Source organism: Bombina bombina, chromosome 4 (assembly GCF_027579735.1).
Source record: "Bombina bombina isolate aBomBom1 chromosome 4, aBomBom1.pri, whole genome shotgun sequence".
NCBI lineage: Eukaryota > Metazoa > Chordata > Amphibia > Anura > Bombinatoridae > Bombina > Bombina bombina.
Genome location: NC_069502.1, coordinates 491,940,883 through 491,963,969, shown reverse-complemented (window position 1 = coordinate 491,963,969; position 23,087 = coordinate 491,940,883). Strand labels below are relative to the sequence as shown.

The 23,087-nt window shown below is 37.0% G+C and overlaps 1 protein-coding gene across 1 annotated transcript in view; it reads left to right on the top strand.

Annotated features, from left to right (window-relative positions):
• HMGCLL1 (3-hydroxymethyl-3-methylglutaryl-CoA lyase like 1) overlaps window positions 1-23,087 on the top strand; it is a 232,133-nt gene that overhangs the window by 104,289 nt on the left and 104,757 nt on the right. Inside the window, exons 3-5 of the mRNA XM_053711968.1 lie at window positions 6,633-6,710; window positions 12,912-13,019; window positions 17,851-17,946. Of these exons, the coding sequence (XP_053567943.1) occupies window positions 6,633-6,710; window positions 12,912-13,019; window positions 17,851-17,946 (282 nt within the window). The remainder of the gene's footprint in view (window positions 1-6,632; window positions 6,711-12,911; window positions 13,020-17,850; window positions 17,947-23,087) is intronic.

The following is a 23,087-nucleotide window of genomic DNA, read 5'->3' as shown; positions in this document are numbered from 1 at the left end:
CCACAGTACATTACTTTTCTGAGGCTGTAAACCCAGGCAAATAGCCTTTTTTTATGAGTGTGGCTTTCAGAAACAGAAAATAACCAATGTTGCATTCAAAATTTGTCTGTATTGCAGGAGGGTAGGACACTTAATTCACAACTGCCCTATTAGAGAAAGAAGAGGCAGAAGTCTCTTCTTTCCTCAATTAAAACAAACACATATCTCCATCAGCATCTCATTACAGTGGGTGGGAACCAGCATAACATCCCTGCTATAGTGGATTCGGGAACCAGTGTAAAGTTTCTTGATGAAAGAATTGCTAGAGACCTTTCAATACCCTATTGAAAAAAAAGGTTCCTGTGATCATACACATTGTTGATGGGTCTGTTATGAGTTTTGGCCCTATGAATCTTGCATTTCTGTTTTGAGTTATGACCCTGTGAAGTTCAAAACAGGGTCACTACAGATGAAAATTGTAAATAAACACATTGAGCATATCCACTTTGATGTTGTCCTGTCTCCTTTATTCCCACTTATACTAGGCCTTCCATGACTCCGGGTACATAACCCAAGTATCAATTGGGTTATATGTCGCACCCTATGGGCTTTATTTATCAAGCGATTGCAGACAGAGGCATACATATGCACCCCTGTGTGCCGCAGCTCGCCTATGGTGGGCTGAATTCCACTGCCGGAGTTCAGCATTGCACAAGAGCACTGTTTTGCGCTGTTGTACAAAGTTCACCCTGCCTATGCACAGTCAATCACACGTGGGCAGGAGCTTTCAAACTCCCCAGTCAGACGAGACCTAGGAGATTGAAATTTTCTACCTAAGAGGTGGAAAGAGGTTAGGGAAGCAGCGATCTGATGACCGCTGTTTGATATAAATACTGACTGCAGGTTCTCTTGTGAGAACCTGCAGTAGTAGGGGGGGCAAAGGCAGGCAAAACCTTTGATAAATCAACCCCTATGTCTTGACACCTCACAAACAAAAATGTAGTGTCCTGTTAAGTATCTGGAATTTGCTAATGTTTTCAAAAAGAAAGGGGCAATTTACCTTCCCTGTTTTGTGATACTTCCTATGTATATATCAGCATATATCATTTGAAACAAAGGAAATGACACAGATTTTTTTGCAATAATAATAGCAATAGCTTTATTCCAATAATAACATAGTATCACAAAACTCTGGCATTCTGAGCTATATGCTTATAACTCAATCTGCTGTTTGCAAAACACTGATAACAATTCTGGTTTCCTATTAGCAATCCACACTACTTATATTCTACAATCTGAAAGCTAGCTTCAGAACAATTAACAGATACATCACCCATTCTACACTGTGGCCCTCTCACAGCCCTTCATCTTGTCTGTGGCTGGAGGAGATACTTAGGCAGTCACACAAGAGATGGTAGCCACAGGAACAATCCACACCACTAATGCGTCCACCGGTCAAGTACAAGTCTCCAACATACAAATCTCCCCAAACACTGCCTAAAAGCACTCCTCTTTATACTGTTATCTTATGTAACAGCTTTGCATCAATCCACGGACCCCTTATACACCCCCGTGGGTTGGACTGGAGCTAACCATAGCTGGCCAAATTATGGGGAAGCCCCGCCCAAAACCATTAGGGGCATTCAAGGGTTATCTCTGACATCAATTCTAACACCCCTGTTTATGCTTCTTTCTCATGTCTGCTGTATAATCTTATAATAACATTTATTTCTGTTAAAGCAACGTGTACACACTATTCTTATTTAAGCAACATAGTACCTATCACACTGCAAATAATAATAATACTTAACACTTTAACACATCACACAAATAAGCATTGCTATTAAGAATCATTTGATTTCCCCATCAGGGGGTTATGCCCTCTGCCCCCCTTCCTTTCCTATACTGCCCCCAAATATTCCGGCTCCTTATCTCTTAACAGCTTCTGCATAATACAGTGTACAATTTAGTTTTAACTCTTTTAAAGGCACAGTCTTCCTAAAGGCACAGTCTCTTACAGGCAAAATATGTGTTACCTGAACAATATACAATAGTCCCAGGTCTAAGACATATTTAACCTATAACACTGCATCTGGTATGACAAATCTTGAAGCTATAATGCGTATGAAATACATCAGGTAAGCAACTACTTGTTAATGATTGTTTACATCTGTTGGAGGTTTGGTATCTTATATATCTCATACATGCTTGTACATTTTCAGCTTTAATGTTGTTAAAACTCTGTTGTTTACCAGTTCAGCAATTACTCAGCATATACAGGGAGTGGAGAATTATTAGGCAAATGAGTATTTTGACCACATCATCCTCTTTATGCATGTTGTCTTACTCCAAGCTGTATAGGCTCGAAAGCCTACTACCAATTAAGCATATTAGGTGATGTGCATCTCTGTAATGAGAAGGTGTGTGGTCTAATTACATCAACACCCTATATCAGGTGTGCATAATTATTAGGCAACTTCCTTTCCTTTGGCAAAATGGGTCAAAAGAAGGACTTGACAGGCTCAGAAAAGTCAACAATAGTGAGATATCTTGCAGAGGGATGCAGCACTCTTAAAATTGCAAAGCTTCTGAAGCGTGATCATCGAACAATCAAACGTTTCATTCAAAATAGTCAACAGGGTCGCAAGAAGCGTGTGGAAAAACCAATGCACAAAATAACTGCCCATGAACTGAGAAAAGTCAAGCGTGCAGCTGCCAAGATGTCACTTGCCACCAGTTTGGCCATATTTCAGAGCTGCAACATCACTGGAGTGCCCAAAAGCACAAGGTGTGCAATACTCAGAGACATGGCCAAGGTAAGAAAGGCTGAAAGATGACCACCACTGAACAAGACACACAAGCTGAAACGTCAAGACTGGGCCAAGAAATATCTCAAGACTGATTTTTCTAAGGTTTTATGGACTGATGAAATGAGAGTGAGTCTTGATGGGCCAGATGGATGGGCCCGTGGCTGGATTGGTAAAGGGCAGAGAGCTCCAGTCCGACTCAGACGCCAGCAAGGTGGAGGTGGAGTACTGGTTTGGGCTGGTATCATAAAAGATGAGCTTGTGGGGCCTTTTCGGGTTGAGGATGGAGTCAAGCTCAGCTCCCAGTCCTACTGCCAGTTTCTGGAAGACACCTTCTTCAAGCAGTGGTACAGGAAGAAGTCTGCATCCTTCAAGAAAAACATGATTTTCATGCAGGACAATGCTCCATCACACGCGTCCAAGTACTCCACAGCGTGGCTGGCAAGAAAGGGTATAAAAGAAGAAAATCTAATGACATGGCCTCCTTGTTCACCTGATCTGAACCCCATTGAGAACCTGTGGTCCATCATCAAATGTGAGATTTACAAGGAGGGAAAACAGTACACCTCTCTGAACAGTGTCTGGGAGGCTGTGGTTGCTGCTGCACGCAATGTTGATGGTGAACAGATCAAAACACTGGCAAAATCCATGGATGGCAGGCTTTTGAGTGTCCTTGCAAAGAAAGGTGGCTATATTGGTCACTGATTTGTTTTTGTTTTGTTTTTGAATGTCAGAAATGTATATTTGTGAATGTTGAGATGTTATATTGATTTCACTGGTAAAAATAAATAATTGAAATGGGTATATATTTGTTTTTTGTTAAGTTGCCTAATAATTATGCACAGTAATAGTCACCTGCACACACAGATATCCCCCTAAAATAGCTATAACTAAAAACAAACTAAAAACTACTTCCAAAACTATTCAGCTTTGATATTAATGAGTTTTTTGGGTTCATTGAGAACATGGTTGTTGTTCAATAATAAAATTAATCCTCAAAAATACAACTTGCCTAATAATTCTGCACTCCCTGTATTAGCAACCATAACTTTAACAGGTAGCTAAAAGAAAGCAAGTGTTTCATGATCAATACATCAGCCATCTTGCTCACATTTCAGCCATCTTCCTTACACTTCCCCCACGATGACCAATAGATCTGTTCCCTGGCACTACCATACCTCACGGAAAAATCTATCCCTTGTCAAGTCCAGAGCTCAAGCATCTAAAATAGTATGTTGAAGAAAATATATTTTTTGTGTGGAAGAAAGATGGGGGCTCAGACCATGTGTGGATTATTGGCCATGTGTGGAACGTTTGCATCCTAAAAAAAAGTCTTCTGCTTCTTAACAGTTTTTTCATTTCACCCTCTGATATTACAAACATGTCCTCTTGTCATTATTTGAAACCAAAATATTATTGTCCTTGCAAGAAAAAAATTGCATTTCCATCTAAGTAAAGAATTTCTTAATGCACATTGGGTTTAAGCTCACTTAGCCTAAGGCACCTTCGGGTTAGTGAAAGCCAGGACAGGGTATTTTAGCATGCCCCATAGAAGTCTATGTGGAAAAGGAGTTAGCGCGGCTTGGCTATACAACCTCCAGATGTTATCACTTTTGCTCAAGCACAAACTTTTGACTTTCAACTTGTAATACAAGCTTAAAGAGACAGTCAACACCAGAATTTTTGTTATTTAAAAAGAAAGATAATCCCTTTATTACCTATTCCCCAGTTTTGCATAACTAACAATGTTATAGAAATGCACTTTTTACCTCTGTGATTACCTTGTATCTAAGCAAACTGCCCCCTTAATTCAGTTCTTTTAACAGACTTGCATTTTAGTCAATCAGTGCTATCTCCAGGGTAACTTCACATGCATGAGCTCAATGTTATCTATATGAAACACATGAACTAATGTCCTCTAGTGGTCAAAATGCATTCAGATTAGAGGCAGTATTCAAGGTCTAAGAAATTAGCATATGAACCTCCTAGGTTTAGCTTTCAACTAAGAATACAAAGAGAACACAGCAAAATTGGTGATAAAAGTAAATTGGAAAGTTGTTTAAAATTAAATTCCTTATTTAAATCAAGAAAGGTTTTTTTGGACTTGACTGTCCCTTTAAAGAAGCGTTTTACCAATGCAGCTGTTCTTGTTTAGTAAAAGGAAGATCAGCCCTTTATTTTAGAAGTAGATGCCTCGGAAATTGCTCTTTGGGCAGTTTTGTCACAACGAAGTGGAGAAAGGAATTTACTTCCAGATTATTGGAAAACTTTTGTAAAAATCTGAAAAATATGTGTGTTCTAACAACAGCTTACCATCCCCAAGGCAATGGACAGACAGAGTTTGTTAACCACATCTTGCAGCAATATATCCACTGTTACGTGTCGATGATGAATAGTTACAACTACTGACAGTAGCAGAATCCACTTATAATAACCAAATCCAACAATCCAGTCAAATGTCACCATTCCTTGCCAATTGTGGTTTTCACCCAACCACTCTACCTGAACTTTCATGTTATACAACAGTTCCAGATCTGAATGTGGTATTCCAGAGCTTAAGACAACAATTTAGTTTCTTCAAAGAATCTTACTTCAATCCCAACGATATCAAAAATTGCATGCTGATACATAAAGCACTGCAGCTCCTGTCTACCAATATCTGGATAAAGTCTTACTGTCAACCCGCAATCTGTGACTTTCCTGTCCTTCCAAGAAATTGGGCCCTCATTTTATTGATCCATTGGAGATCACAAAAGTCATTAACTCAGTGACAGTATGTCTTGAACTCTCTTTTTCATATCACCTTCATCTAACCTTCCATATATCTCTGATAAAACAATGGAATTCTTCCGACCTCACTACCCTCCAGTAGATGGAATCGATAAATATGAATAGAAGCTATTGTAGATTCCTGTATTCTTTGGAGATGACTAGAATACCTAGTTGAGTAGAAGGGCTTTGGTCCTGATGATAGATCCTGGGAACAAGCATCTAATGTTCACTCTGCCTCTCTGGTACAACATTTCCACAACAGACTCTCTGAAAAAACATCCTTGCAAACCCTGAGGTTGCGCTTTGGGGGGTTCTCTATGTGCCTGTTTTTACTGGACCTCACCTCCTGCTTTTTCCTTTTGTCTTGAAGCTTTATTTGAACTACCTTGCTGAGTTTGACCCCCGGACTGATATTTTTTTTCTGCTCTTTCCTTTGTATCTAATCTGCTACTATGGACTGTCCATTTATTTACTCTGTTACTTCTGCACAGCAGGACCACCAATAAACACCATAGGTGGCAATCACCTCATCCTGACAATAAGTAACCCTAACTTCAACCTCTCCAATTAGCTAGTCTCATGAGCTGCCTGTTTTCACTCACATGTCATACACAGGTATTTGAGTCACATTGCCGAGGGTGAGATTTAGAATAGGTAAAAATTCAGGGGATGTTGAGTACTGAGTCTGGCTGCCCTATCTAAGGAAACCAGAAATACAAATAAAAAGTGACTGTGCTAGTACAAACCTCAAAGTAAGTTTAGAGTGGTATCCAAGACTACTGTCTCTTTTCTCTATCTGCAATAGACAAAGTGTAGTAGAAATGTATTGGACACCATGGATTATTGTTTATGTGTTATGCATCTGTAAAATCTACTCTGTGTTGTGTCCTGCTTGATTGCTTGATACCTAAGTCTGTACTGTATATGGTAACATCAATGTTGCAATTTAAGAATTGATATAAAACATTAAACAACATGGAAAACTTATTTGAGAAAAATATGGAGTCCTTAATTTAAATATGTTGTGTTTTCCAGTATATATTGCCTTATTCTGTAATAGTTATTGTTTTTTAGGAATCATATGCAGTTGGACTTCCACACCATGTTAAAATAGTAGAAGTTGGGCCAAGAGATGGACTACAGAATGAAAAGGTATTTTATTTTTGAAGGCTATGATTATGTGTTTTATATATATATATATATATATATATATATATATATATATATATATATATATATATATATATATATATATATATATATATATATATATATATATATATATATATATATTTATATATATATATATATATATATATATATATATATATATATATATATTTATTTATTTATTTATTTATTTATAAAATATTTTACCAGGAAGGATACATTGAGATTTCTCTCGTTTTCAAGTATGTCCTGGGATCACAAAACATTGCATTGATACAATAGGGTACAATAAAATACAAAAACAATAATAAAAATGCACATTATATGCAAACATTTAACATAGAGCAGGTATGATATATTTAATCAACCATGACAGGAGCATTCTGTTTTGAGATATGTATAGAGGGATCTCTTAAAGGATTTTAGGCTTGTGGAAGTTTTTAAAGTGTGAGGGAGGTCATTCCATAATTGTGGCGCTCTGTAGGAAAAGGAGGATCAAGCTGCTTTTTTTTTGTATTGAGGCAAGCTAAATAATGTTCTGTTATTGGATCGGAGGTTATAGGAGGTGGGAATAGCAGGGGAGAGCATTCTGCTCAGGTAGGGTGGGAGCTTCCCAGAAAGGCTCTTAAAGACAAGGCAGGAAAGATGGAGGGTGCGTCTGGATTCCAGCGACAGCCAGTTTAGTTCTTTTAGCATGTCACAATGGTGGGTCCTGTAGTTACATTGTAGCACAAAGCGGCAGAGTGAGTTATATAACGTATTTAGTTTATTATGGTGAGTTTGCGGAGCAGGTGCATATACTATGTCCCCATAATCCAAGATAGGCATCAGCATTTGCTGTACAATCTTTTCCTTTACTGTAGGGCTGAGGCAAGATTTGTTTCTGTACAGGGCACCTAGTTTTGGATAAAGTTTAGAGGCAATTTTTTCTATGTGGAGTCCAAAAGATAGATTGGGGTCTAACAACATACCTAAGTATTTAAAAGAGTGGACTGCGGTCAGCGTGCAATTGGATTTTGTTTTGATGCGAAGATGGGAATTTTGTAATTTATGTATTTTAGGTCCCGTTCCAAAGATCATTGTGACCGTTTTGTCAGTGTTTAGGAAGAGTTTGTTTTTCGAGATCCACTTTTCTACCTCTGTGAACTGGTCTTGGAGCACTGTTTCAAGCTGCAGCAGATCAGATTTGTTTGCATAGATTACCGTGCCGTCTGCGTACATGTGTACAGTTGAGGATTTGCAGACATTAGGCAAATCATTTATAAATAATGTGAATAGTAGGGGGCCGAGAATGGAACCTTGGGGAACACCACATGTGACTGGGAGAGGGAGGGAGTCACTGTTAGAGACAGAGACATATTGTGATCGATCCGATACATATGATTTAAACCAGGTTAACGGGTGATCAGCAATACCAGAGTTTTTTAGTTTGAGAAGTAGTAGGTCATGGTCCACTGTGTCAAAAGCCTTTGCAAAATCAAGGAAAATAATATATATATTACCTTGTTTTAATTTGCAGATGTCAGTCATTTAAACAATCAATTTTCACATTTTATTTATTTTATTTTAAGATTCTGAGACTATTGTGTCAATTTAAGAATGTCATGAGTCATCAATGGCTCTTTAATGTTGGCAGCAAAGGAATTTAATGAAAAGGAATTTAATTTTAATTAAAGGAAAACTTTTTTTATCAACTAAAATAAAAGTAAATATGCCAGTTCATAATACACTTAAAGGGACAGTAAAGTAAAAAAAAATCTTTCATGATTTAAATAGGGCATGTAATTTTAAACAACTTTCCAATTTACTTTTATTACCAATTTTGCTTTGTTCTCTTGGTATTCTTAGTTGAAAGCTAAATCTAGGAGGTTCATGTGCTAATTTCTTAGACCTTGAAGACTGCCTCTAATCAGAAAGCATTTTGACAGTTTTTCACCACTAGAGGGCTTTAGTTCATGTGTTTCATATAGATAACATTGAGCTCAGGCACCTGAAGCTCCTATCAGCACTGATTGGCTAAAAATGCATGTCTGTCAAAACTGAAATAAGGGGGCAGTTTGCAGAGGCATAGATACAAGGTAATCACAGAGGAAAAAAGTATATTATTATAACTGTGTTGGTTATGCAAAATTGGGGAATGGGTAATAAAGGGATTATCTACCTTTTAAAACAACAAAAATTCTGGGATTTACTGTCCCTTTAATTATATATTAAGAAACACACATCCCAATGCGTATTAATACAGTAATATACATATAGCAATACATAACAGTCTTATTTTAGCTGGCAGAGATGTGTTTTTATTTTATGCTTTTTTTTTTAAATAGACATATTACGATCATGAAATCTTTTTATATAAGTTTTATTTTTTAGACCATTTACTATATTCTTAATCCATCATTGAACAATTTCTAATTTATTTATATCCTTTTTAAGATATGATCTCATTGCCCAATGTCCATAGTGGGATATGTCTGTTGGAGATTACCTGGTATTTTTTAAGTGGTACTAGACTGATATACTATAGGAAAGTTCTTGTGAAAGGCACATTTTTGGGTAAGAGCCAATTATGCTTCTGTTTGTTCCCTGGCTGATCATTTTCAATAATATCTATGATGTTGATTTTAATCTCCAGCTACCTTCTTCTCTTCCAATTCAGCCAATTTGTCATATTTCTTTGCAGAAACCATATGAGCCTAACAGGTTTCCTTCTCATTCTTCTATTCCTCATTCTTTGATTCCTACTTCTATACTAGTGGATAGTATATTGGAGTTTGAGGTATACTCTGTGCTTCATTTCACTGTCTGTTCCAGTAAGTTTGACAATTTTGGGTATGGACCAGAGGGGAGGCCATGAAAGCCTTCCTCTGGAAATCACACCTCTACCTGCATTAGAGCTTTCCCCTGGTGTCATCCTGATATGCCTAAACTCTCCTGGAGATTGCTGACACATGCTTCTCCTTCTTTTTTTACTTGTTAGATAATATCTACCTGCTTGCAATTGTACTCAATGGGGCAATGTATGAGTCTTATAACTGCTTGGCCTATACCTGACTCTAGAACCCATTGAGTCATTTTTTTTCTGTTGTACCTTACTGCCCAATCCCTGCCTATTGTTCCTGTTTTCCTTATCTGATTGTTGTCCTTATTGACATCAGCCAGTCTGCTAAGCATTGTCCCTGTTGGAGTAAATTATAAAGTCTCAGTGTCCCAAATATATCATCTAGTTATTACTTGCTACACCTTTGTTGACCTCTTAAAACGGCTCTCTTCAGTCATTTGTCTAGTCTAAGGCTTGATGGTTCTCTGAATTCAGCACTTGTCATTATTGCTTTCTGACTTTCTTGTAAATACTTACTTAATCTATTAATTAAACTAATGTAGTATATATTATTATGCATGACATATTGGCCCACCCTTGGCAACCCAGCCAACAATCTCCTGAAAGCTCAATTGTAACAGCAAATTTTGGGAGGTTCCTGCAAATGATAAATGAGTCAGACAGCACAGACCTCACATTCAGGATAAACTCGAAGCTCTACCATCTCATGCAAGAAGAAAGTCAAGAACAGAAAGGATATTTTTATAATAGAGAAATGGCATTTAATAGTGTCTATATTAACACCCAGATTACGCTGAAAAATGATCCATTGCACGTGGAATGGCAGGTCTCCCGTATTACAAGTTGCTGCAGTATAGCTATACTGCAAGCATTTTAGCCTGTAACACAGCAATCCATTCCGCACTCAAAAAATGACGTTTGAGAGTGGGATTTCCTTACCGCTGTATTACAGGTTGTGCGGTCCGGCTAAATTGCTTGCGTTATAGCCTACAGCGCCCTGATCCATACCGTGATCTGAGACCAGTAGTTATGGATTTTGCGAAACAAAAATGTTTCACAAAACTCATAACTAATATGTTACAAAGTACACTAACACCCATAAACTACCTATTAACCCCTAAACCACCATCTCCAGCATCGCAAATACTATATTACACCTATTAACCCCACCCACATAGCCAACACTATATAAAGCTATTAACCCCTAAACCACCTGCCCCCACATCGCTACTACTATAATAACCTATTAACCCCTAAGCCGCCGGCCCCCTACATGGCAACTACTAAACTAAACATATTAACCCCTAAACTGCTGGCCCCCCACATCGCAAATGTGAAATAAACAAATCTTAAGTTTAAACTATAAAGTAACCTAACATTACTATTTTAAAACAATAACATTAACAAAAAATAAAAAAATAAAAAATTACAAATTTAATTAAAAAAATTCTAACACTACTGAAAAATAAAAAAATGACATTACAAAAAAACAAAAACTCTAAAATATACTCTAAAATTACGAAAAAGCATGGAGCTGTGGAGGCACAGAGGACATTTTTAAATGGGTACCTTGCATTCAAGTTTCATTATACAGCAGTGATCTTATGAAGAGGATCCTCCACATTGGATGTCCACACTGCTGGCGATGATGCTCTGCTCCTTCACAGCTCCATGCCTCCACAGCTCCACACCACCGGGATGAAGATAGAAGATGCCTCCGCGATGGATGAAGATGTCGCCACCTGGATGAAGAATTCTCGCCGCCTGGATGAAGATGAATGTCCCTACTTCAGGAACTGTGAGTAGATTTCCTGGGGTTAGTGTTAGTTTTTTTTTTTTTTGGGGTGTTTTTTTTTTTTTAAATTAGGGCTTTGGGCACAAAAGAGCTGAATGCCCTTTAAGGGCAATGCCCATACAAATGCCCCTTTAGGGGCAATGTGTAGCTTTTTTTTAGACTTAGGTTTTTTATTTTGGACGGTTAGTTGGGTGAGGGGTTTTACTTTTAGGGCGGACTTTGTAATTTTTTAAGGTAAAAGAGCTGTTTGCTTCAGGACAATGCCCTACAAAAAGCCCTTTTAAGGGCTATTGGTAGTTTATTGTTAGGTTAGGGGGGGTTTTTATTTTTAGAGGGCTTTTTTGTTTTTATAGGGGTATTAGATTAGGTTTAATTGTTATTATTTTGCATAATTCTGTTTGTTATTTTTTGTAATCTTAGAGTTTTTTAATTTTTCTTAATTTTAGAGTTTTAATTTTTTGTATTTTTTTTCGTAGGGTTAGGATATTTTTAATTTGTAATCTCGTTTTTTTATTTTTCGTTAATTTTATTGTTTTAAAATAGTAATGTTAGGTTAGTTTTTTTTATTTCGCAGGTAAGTTTTTATTTATTTAAAGATAGTTATATTGTAATTTTAATTTAGAATTAGGGAAGTGTTAGGTTTAGGGGTAAATAGTTTAATTTTGTGTGTTGCGTTGTGGGGGTCCAGCGGTTTGGGTGTTAATAGGTTTATTTTATTAGTAGCGATGTGGGGGGCCGGCGGTTTAGAGGTTAATAGGTTTATTCAGTGTCGGCAATGTCAGGGGCGGCATATTTGGGGTTAATCTTTTTATTTAGTGTCAGCGATGTCGGAGAGCGGCGAATTAGGGGTGTTTAGACTAGGGGTTTATGTTAGGGTGTTAGATTTTAACATAACTTTCTTTTCCCCATAGACATCAATAGGGTTGCGTTACAGCGATCGACATTCCACAATCTCAGGTGATAGTTTTTTTCTGACACTTTCTCCCTATTAATGTCTATGGGGGAAAGCGTGCACGGGCACGTAAAGTCAGGCCTTGGGTTTTGAGCGCCATACCACACAACAAGAGAAGGTTTTTCAGTAACTTGTAATGTCAGTGCTATGGAAAGTGCAATAACGCTCATTTTTTTGCGTTATTTACGCACCTGGTATAGTGCAAAACTTATAATCTTAGTGTAAGGCAGTTATAGAGGGAATTTTGTGATGGTGATGATAATGATTGACTTTGACTAGGTGTATAAAATAAGTAATGCACCATAAATGTGCAATATGATTATTGCCATGTTTCAATATTGTAAGACAAGTGTTCTTGTTCCAACTTATTTCAAACTCCAGTAATATATTAATACATAGTAGTCTAAAGTTGCATTTTTATTGTACTTATCCGTGTTGTTTCTTAATTGTAATAGTACAAGCATTGTAAGGTATATGTATATAAAATGCTAACATGCTATATTCTAAAAAAAATACTGAATATGTACTACTCATTAAAAAGTTTGAAATATTGTGTTATAAAAAATACAGTCATTTTGTATTTTTTCCCCACAGAACTTTGTACCAACCAATGTAAAAATTGAGTTAATCAATCGTCTTTCTGAAGCAGGATTACCTGCAGTAGAAGTGACTAGCTTTGTTTCTTCAAAATGGGTTCCACAGGTATGTATTTTTTATACTTAATCTAAAAAGAAAACAGGAGATTTGCCAAAGGCAATTTATCTATACCTCCATAATGATGGAGTAGACATAACACATCAACTTATAAGATTGGATAGGCTTTTGATAGCAGTGGAGGGAGGGGCTTTGGCAGCCATATTGATACCCATATATAAACATGCATGGTATTGGTCATCACCTGCAACATTAGGCACCAGGGAGCTTTGGCTGGCGGAGCCTTAAAAGAGCCCTTCCCTCTATCATAATATTAAATAGAGGACTTTGGAACCCTTATTAGAAATTAGGTAGACTATTCTTTCACATGATTGGTTATTTGCCCCAAATCCTAAACCATTGGACACTAGGGAAGATATATTTGATTAACATAGCAGTTGAAGGGATATAATATACCTTGTGATTACAAGACTTCTCTATAGACTTACAATAAAGTTGCATACTAGTTGAATCTGAATATATTACCACATTGTAATCTGCAGTTGTTTTTCAATTACCAATCTCCCCCAAAGCTTTCCTTGTTTAGAGGAGCTAATCATCTGTATTTGTTAGTAGAGTAGACAAGGTTTACCACTATCAGTTTGTTAGCAAACCCTGCTTTGTTTTTTAGAATATCACCTTATAACCTCTGCTGAGACCAATTATGGACAAATATGAAGAGTTAGGTTTGTCAAAATAGCAATTGTATATTACAGGAAAGGGGAGTAAAATACGTTGGTTTTTTTTTGGGGGGGGTTGTTACACATAATTGCATGTTTTATATTACAATCTTAAAGATGTTCATGTCCCTTTAAAAACACAGTCTGAATAGCACACATACAGTGAGGGGAAAAATATTTGATCTCCTGCTGATTTTGTACATTTGCCTACTGACAAAGAAGTTATCAGTCTATAATTTTAATGGTAGGTTTATTTGAACAGCGAGAGGCAGAATAACAACAAAAAAATCTAGAAAAATGCATTTAAAAATGTTATAAATTGATATGCATTTTAATGAGTGAAATAAGTATTTGACCCCTTTGCAAAGCATGACTTAGTACTTGGTGGCAAAATCCCTTGTTGGCAATCACAGAGGTCAGACGTTTCTTGTAGTTGGCCACCAGATTTGCACACATCTCAGGAGGGATTTTGTCCCACTCTTTGCAGATCCTCTCCAAGTCATTAAAGTTTTGAGGCTGATGTTTGGCAACTCGAACCTTCAGTTTCCTCCCCAGATTTTCTATGGGAATAAGGTCTGGAGACAGGGTAGGCCACTCCAGGACCTTAATGTGCTTCTTCTTGAGCCACTCCTTTGTTGCCTTGGCTGTGTGTTTTTGGTCATTGTCATGCTGGAATACCCATCCATGACCTATTTTCAATGCCCTCGCTCAGGGAAGGAGGTTTTCACCCAAGATTTGACGGTACATGGCCCTGTCCATCGTCCCTTTGATGTGATGAAGTTATCCTGTCCCCTTAGCAGAAAAACACCCCCAAAGCAAAATGTGTCCACCTCCATGTTTGCCAGTGAGTTGAGAAGATGTCAAAGAGCTCGATTTTGGTTTCATCTGACCACAACACTTTAACCCAGTTTTCCTCTGAATCATTCAGATGTTCATTGGCAAACTTCAGACGGGCCTGTACATGTGCTTTCTTGAGCACGGGGACATTCCAGGCTCTGCAGGATTTCAGCCCTTCACAGCAAAGTGTGTTACCAATTGTTTTCTTGATGACTATGGTCACAGCTGCCTTGAGATTATTGACAAGATCCTCCCTTGTAGTTCTGGGCTGATGCTTCACCGTTCTCATGATCATTGAAACTCCACAAGGTAAGATCTTGCATGGAGCCCCAGACCGAGGGAGATTGACAGTTATTTTGTGTTTCTTCCATTTGTGAATAATCACACCAACTTATATCTCCTTCTCACCAAGCTGCTTGGTGATGGTCTTGTAGCCCATTCCAGCCTTGTTTAGGTCTACAGTCTTGACCCTGACATCCTTGGACAGCTCTTTGGTCTTGGCCATCATGGAGAGTTTGGAATCTGATTAAGAGAGTTCTCCTAATGTCAGCTCGTTACCAGTATAAAAGACACCTGGGAGACAGAAATCTTGCTGATTGATAGGGGATCAAATATTTATTTCACTCATTAAAATGCAAATCAATTTATAACTTTTTTGAAATTAGTTTTTCTGGATTTTTGTTGTTGTTATTCTGTCTCTCACTCTTCAAATAAACCTACTATTAAAATTATAGACTAATAATTTCTTTGTCAGTGGCCAAACGTACAAAATCAGCAGGGGATCAAATAATTTTTCCCTCACTGTAGCCTATTTGATGTAAAACAGGTACTTTTGCTCTCTGTATCCCTAATTTTCTGTGAGAATCAGAGAAGCTTATCCGCTAAGTTTGTGTTCGGAAATCTAAGATCCTAGTGTACATGGATATTGAAGAGATATCTGTTTCAATAAACATTCTGGAATAAGGTTTGTTTAGCTTTTTACTAGGGGTTCCTTGCTGTTTTAATTTCATTTAAGGATTCCTTTTGAAAAGGTTGCTTGAACTTTTGGAGGATAATTCTTCCAGTAGCATCTTTTCCTAGAAATCCTCTGGAAGTGTGTGTGTAGGGTGGGGACTGAAATAGATCTTATGTCATCAAGGTAAAATTGAAAAATGTGTGTCAGAAACAGGTATACCTGAATATCTGCTATAGATACAACTATAATTTTTTGAGGGGATCACACTAGCTTATATCTTTTTATTCTATTAACTGAGTCCTTTAAGTGAGATCAAGGAAAACAAGTAGAAACTATACTCTTAGCTCCATTGTGGCTGATAAGTACCAGTATATTTGTTATAGGTTATCTGGCAGAGCATCCTCAGTCTATCTATCATCTGCTAGAGAATGCGTTTAATGATAACATAATCTTAAAGGGGCATGAAACACAATTTTTTTTATTTCATGATTAAGATAGAGTATGCAATTTTAAATAACTTTTCAATTTCTTTCTATTTTCTAATTTGTTTTGTTCACTTTGTTTTCTTGGCTGAGAAATGTATACCTAGGTAGGCTCAGAGGCTGCTCATTGGTGGCGGTACATATGCCTCTTGTCATTGGCTTTTAGCTAGCTCCCAGTAGTGCATTGCTGCTTTATCAACAAAGGATACCAAGAGAATGAAGAAAATTATGTAATAGGAGTGAAACTGAAAGTTCTTAAAAATTGTATGATCTTTCTGAATCATGAATTAAAAAATGTGCGTTTCATGCCCCTTTAATAGTATTGGCAATGTTTTAGGTTAACCTTTGTTATATAACCTTTTTGAAAATGCTTTTCTGTATAAAGGAGTATTATTGTGTCCAAAGGTTTCTTGGGGTTTCTACAAAATCAAAGATTACATACAGCTGAGCTATATAGCAGACTGTGTCCAATACAATATCAACTAAACATGAAGAAACTGATTTGTTGTAATATCAATATCAAAATGTTATTAACCTTCAATGTTACAACCTCAATTTGGGTATTTATATATAGTGTATATTGGTTAAGGAAAAACATCTGGCATAAATGTCCTCCTTGTATCTGGGCTTTTATATCACTCGTAAAATGGTTGATTAAATCCACAACTTAATCAATATTTAATCTCTATGGAACCAGTAAAACAATCAATACTACAAATAATGGAATTTATTCCAATCAGTTTGAATAGCTGTGTGAAGTGGTTTGCAAAGGTTTTTGTGGGGTATTTAAGTCATGGTTTTCTGAATACAGGATAAAGCATTGATTTTTAAAATGTTTTGTATGACATTGCTCCTTGAAATTCTATTATCAATAGTTTTCTATTCAGAAAACAATATTTGCAAAGGTTTGCACATGATTTGGGGGTTTATTTAAATCTAAAGCTTTATCATCTTGAAATCGCATCTGTCTCACTCAGAGGATGTCTGATTTTTGCATGGCTTTTTTTTTAGTTGTTACAGTTGTGTACATGTTCAGCTGACATGCTATAAAACAAAATAGTATATTGATTTAATAAAAATGTAAAAGTCAACTCAAACCAAACATTTAAACTATAAAATGTGTATAGATCTAAAATATGATCATCAAAATATTTGATTATGATTGTAAGTAAACAACATGTGGTTTATAAAAAAAAAATAACGTAAAAATTGTTTATTGAACACTTGTCTTGATTTGTTATTAGTACAATGTAAAACCGGCATTCAAACAGTCATCACCTGTACTCATTTATATCAATATGCACCATACACATATTTGACTTCTATTTAAAGGGACACTAAACCCAATTTTTTTCTTTCATGATTCAGAGAGAGAATACAATTTTAAACAACTTTTCAATTTACTTCTATTATCTAATTTGCTTCATTTTTTAGATATCCTTTGTTGAAGAAAGAGCACTGAACATGGGAGAGCCAATCACATAAGGCATCTATCTGCAGCAACCAATCAGCAGCTACTGAGCCTATATGGATATGCTTTTCAGCTAAGAATATCAAAAGAATAAAGCAAATTAGATAATAGAAGTATATTAGAAAGTTGTTTAAAACTGCATGCTCTTTCTAAACCATGAAAGAAAAAAATTGGGTTTCATGTCCCTTTAAGCTTATGACAGCCCTTGAGAACAACAGGGAAACGTGAAAATCAATCTTAATGCAAAAACAAGCAAGACAAAAAAAGAGGTTCTAGGTTTATCACATGTTACTCACAAAGCTTATAATTAAACAGCTTGTTTCTAATAGAATGAAGAAAAAAGAAAGTCAAAAATCACTTCTATACAGCAACATTTGTGTGGATTTAAATTTAAAAATGACTTATTCCATTTTAGATGTCGGATCATACAGAAGTTATGCAAGGTATAACAAAGTACTCTGGTGTAAACTACCCTGTTCTCACTCCAAATATAAAAGGATTTCATTCAGCAGTAAGTATTGTTTGTTTTTATGACAGCTCTCGACTCACATTTTGGGATGCAGCTTCGGGGGTCTAAGCGTTTCATACTTAAATAAGTGAGTCTGAAATACTTGTTAAGTGCTATAGTCTCTCTGCCATATATATTGTGGTGCAGTTAAATCATCTCAATCAAATCTGATCAGGACGATTGACAGTCCCTGCTTGCACATGCATGGCCGTGTGAGATCAGGGAGGGGAATTGCACAAGCAGCACTGCAACGTCAGGCAAAGTTCCTGAAAAAAACCTTGTACATCTCTTAAATGATAAATAGAACCTATAGATCAGCAAAATCCCTCTATGGGTGGAAAAATGTAAAGCAAAGCTCTGCCTGTGTGATAACAAACCTGCAACAACATTACATTTATCATATCTAACACATTTTGAAAAGTATTATAGATTATATTTATGAAAAGTGCAATAAATAAACATTATCGGCTAGATTTAGAGTTTGGCATTAGCCGTCAAAACCAGCGTTAGAGGCTCCTAACGCTGGTTTTGGGCTACCGCTGGTATTTGGAGTCAGTCACGAAAGGGTCTAATGCTCACTTTGCAGCTGCAACTTTTCCATACCGCAGATCCCCTTACGTCATTTGCGTATCCTATCTTTTCAATGGGATCTTTCTAACGCCGGTATTTAGAGTCGTGGCTGAAGTGAGCGTTAGAAATCTAACGACAAAACTACAGCCGCAGAAAAAAGTCAGTAGTTAAGAGCTTTCTGGGCTAACGCTGGTTTATAAAGCTCTTAACTACTGTGCTCTAAAGTATACTAACACCCATAAACTACCTATGTACCCCTAAACTGAGGCCCCCCACATCGCCGCCACTCTATTAAAATGTTTTAACCCCTAATCTGCCGACCGCACACCGCCGCCACCTACGTTATCCCTATGTACCCCTAATCTGCTGCCCCTAATACCGCCGACACCTACATAATGTTTATTAACCCCTAATCTGCCGCCCCCGCTATCGCTGACCCCTACATATTATTATTAACCCCTAATCTGCCGCTCCATACACCGCCACAACCTACGTTATCCTATTGTACCCCTAATCTGCTGCCCCTAACACCGCCGACCCCTATATTATATTTATTAACCCCTAATCTGCCGCCCCCAACGTCGCCTCCACCTACCTACAATAATTAACCCCTAATCTGCCGACCGGAGCGCACCGCTACTCTAATAAATGTATTAACCCCTAAAGCTAAGTCTAACCCTAACACTCACACCCCCCTAAGTTAAATATAATTTAAATCTAACTAAATAAATTAACTCTTATTAAATAAATTATTCCTATTTAAAGCTAAATACTTACCTGTAAAATAAACCCTAATATAGCTACAATATAAATTATAATTATATTGTAGCTATTTTAGGATTAATATTTATTTTACAGGCAACTTTTTATTTATTTTAACCAGGTACAATAGCTATTAAATAGTTAATAACTATTTAATAGCTACCTAGTTAAAATAAATACAAAATTACCTGTAAAATAAATCCTAACCTAAGTTACAATTAAACCTAACACTACACTATCAATAAATAAATTAAATAAACTACCTACAATTATCTACAATTAAACCTAACACTACACTATCAATAAATAAAATACAATGAAATAAACTAACTAAAGTACAAAAAATAAAAAAGAACTAAGTTACAAAAAATAATAAAAAATATTTAAAAACATTAGAAAAATATTACAACAATTTTAAACTAATTACACCTACTCTAAGCCCCCTAATAAAATAACAAAGCCCCCCAAAATAAAAAAAATGCCCTACCCTATTCTAAAATTAAAATAGAAAAGCTCTTTTACCTTACCAGCCCTGAAAAGGGCCCTTTGCGGGGCATGCCCCAAAGAATTCAGCTCTTTTGCCTGTAAAAAAAAAAAAAAACATACAATACCCCCCAACATTACAATCCACCACCCACATACCCCTAATCTAACCCAAACCCCCCTTAAATAAACCTAACACTAAGCCCCTGAAGATCTCCCTACCTTGTCTTCACCACACCGGGTATCAGCAATCCATCCAGGCTCCGATGTCTTGATCCAAGCCCAAGCGGGGGCTGAAGATGTCCATGATCTGGCTGAAGTCTTCATCCAAGCGGGAGCTGAAGAGGTCCATGATCCGACTGAAGTCTTCTATCAAGCGGCATCTTCAGTCTTCTTTCTTCCGGATCCATGTAGTTCATCCTGCCGATGCGGAACATCCATCTTCACCGACGACTTCCCGACGAATGACGGTTCCTTTAAGGGACGTCATCCAAGATGGCATCCCTCGAATTCCGATTGGCTGATAGGATTCTATCAGCCAATCGGAATTAAGGTAGGAAAATTCTGATTGGCTGATGGAATCAGCCAATCAGATTCAAGTTCAATCCGATTGGCTGATCCGATCAGCCAATCAGATTGAGCTCGCATTTTATTGGCTGTTCCGATCAGCCAATAGAATGCGAGCTCAATCTGATTGGTTGATCAAATCAGCCAATCGGATTGAACTTGAATCTGATTGGCTGATTCCATCAGCCAATAAGAATTTTCCTACCTTAATTCCGATTGGCTGATAGAATCCTATCAGCCAATCGGAATTCGAGGGACGCCATCTTGGATGACGTCCCTTAAAGGAACCTTCATTCTTCAGTTGGACGTCGAACGAAGAGGATGGATCCGCGCCGGAGGTCTTCAAGATCAGCCACTCGTCATCGGATGGAACAACATAGAAGATGCGGCTTGGATGAAGATGTTTGCCGGTCCAAATGACCTCTTCTGCCCGGATAGGATGAAGATTTCTTCCCGAAGATGGACTTCTTCATTTGCCGCTTGGATCAAGACTTCAGCCGTAGGATGGACGTCACTCTTCAGCCCCCGCTTGGGCTTGGATGAAGACATTGGAGGCTCTTCTGGACCGATCTGTGAACCCGGTGTGGTGAAGACAAGGTAGGGAGATCTTCAGGGGCTTAGTGTTAGGTTTATTTAAGGAGGGTTTGGGTTAGATTAGGGGTATGTGGGTGGTGGGTTGTAATGTTGGGGGGGGGGTTTACAGGCAAAAGAGCTGAATTATTTGGGGCATGCCCCGCAAATGGCCCTTTTCAGGGCTGGTAAGGTAAAAGAGCTTTGAACTTTTTTAATTTAGAATAGGGTAGGGCATTTTTTTTATTTTGGGGGGCTTTGTTATTTTATTAGGGGGCTTAGAGTAGGTGTAATTAGTTTAAAATTGTTGTAATATTTTTCTAATGTTTGTAAATATTTTTTTATTTTTTGTAACTTAGTTATTTTTTATTTTTTGTACTTTAGTTAGTTTATTTAATTGTAGATAATTGTAGGTATTGTATTTAATTAATTTATTTATTTATAGTGTAGTGTTAGGTTTAATTGTAACTTAGGTTAGGATTTAATTTACAGGTAATTTTGTAATTATTTTAACTAGGTAGCTATTAAATAGTAAATAACTATTTAATATCTATTGCACCTGGTTAAAATAAATACAAAGTTGCCTGTAAAATAAATATTAATCCTAAAATAGCTACAATATAATTATAATTTATATTGTAGCTATATTAGGGTTTATTTTACAGGTAAGTATTTAGCTTTAAATAGGAATAATTTATTTAATAAGAGTTAAATTATTTTGTTAGATTTAAATTATATTTAACTTAGGGGGTTGTTAGTGTTAGGGTTAGACTTATTTTAAGGGGTTAATACATTTATTATAGTAGCGGTGAGTTCCGGTCGGCAGATTAGGGGTTAATAAGTGAAGTTAGGTGTCGGCGATGTTAGGGAGGACAGATTAGGGGTTAATAATATTTCTTATAGGGTTATTGAGGCGGGAGTGAGGCTGATTAGGGGTTAATACATTTATTATAGTATCGGTGAGGTCTGGTCGGCAGATTAGGGGTTAATAATTGTAGGTAGGTGGAGGCGACATTGGGGGCGGCAGATTAGGGGTTAATAAATATAATATAGGGGTCGGCGATGTTAGGGGCAGCAGATCAGGGGTTCATAGGGATAACGTAGGTTGCGGCGGGTTTACGGAGCGGCAGATTAGGGGTTAAAAAAATATGCAGGGGTCAGCGATAGCGGGGGCGGCAGATTAGGGGTTAATAAGTGTAATGCTAGGGGTGTTTAGACTCGGGGTACATGTTAGGGTGTTAGGTGAAGACATAGGAAGTGTTTCCCCATAGGAAACAATGGGGCTGCGTTAGGAGCTGAACGCTGCTTTTTTGCAGGTGTTAGGTTTTTTTTCAGCTCAAACTGTCCCATTGTTTCCTATGGGGGAATCGTGCACGAGCACGTTTTTGAAGCTGGCCGCGTCCGTAAGCACCGCTGGTATTTAGAGTTGCAGTGGGGGTAAATTATGCTCTAAACCCCTGCGGTAAGCTAAGTCTAACCCTAACACTAACACCCCCCTAAGTTAAATTTAATTTAAATCTAACGAAATAAAATAATTCTTATTAAATAAATTATTCCTATTTAAAGCTAAATACTTACATGTAAAATAAACCCTAATATAGCTACAATATAAATAATAATTATATTGTAGCTATTTTAGGATTTATATTTATTTTACAGGCAACTTTGTATTTATTTTAACCAGGTACAATAGCTATTAAATAGTTAATAACTATTTAATAGTTACCTAGTTAAAATAATTACAAAGTTGCCTGTAAAATAAATATAAATCCTAAAATAGCTACAATATAATTATTATTTATATTGTAGCTATATTAGGGTTTATTTTACAGGTAAGTATTTAGCTTTAAATAGGAATAATTTATTTAATAAGAATTATTTTATTTCGTTAGATTTAAATTAAATTTAACTTAGGGGGGTGTTAGTGTTAGGGTTAGACTTAGCTTTAGGGGTTAATACATTTATTAGAGTAGCTGCGAGGTCCGGTCAGCAGATTAGGGGTTAATAATTGTAGGTAGGTAGCTGCGATGTTGGGGGGGGCAGATTAGGGGGTAATAAATATTATGTAGGGGTTGGCGATGTTAGGGGCATCAGATTAGGGGTACATAGGGATAATGTAGGTTGCGGCGGTGTGCGGTCGGCAGATTAGGGGTTAAAAAAAATTAATAGAGTGGCGGTGATGTGGGGGGCAT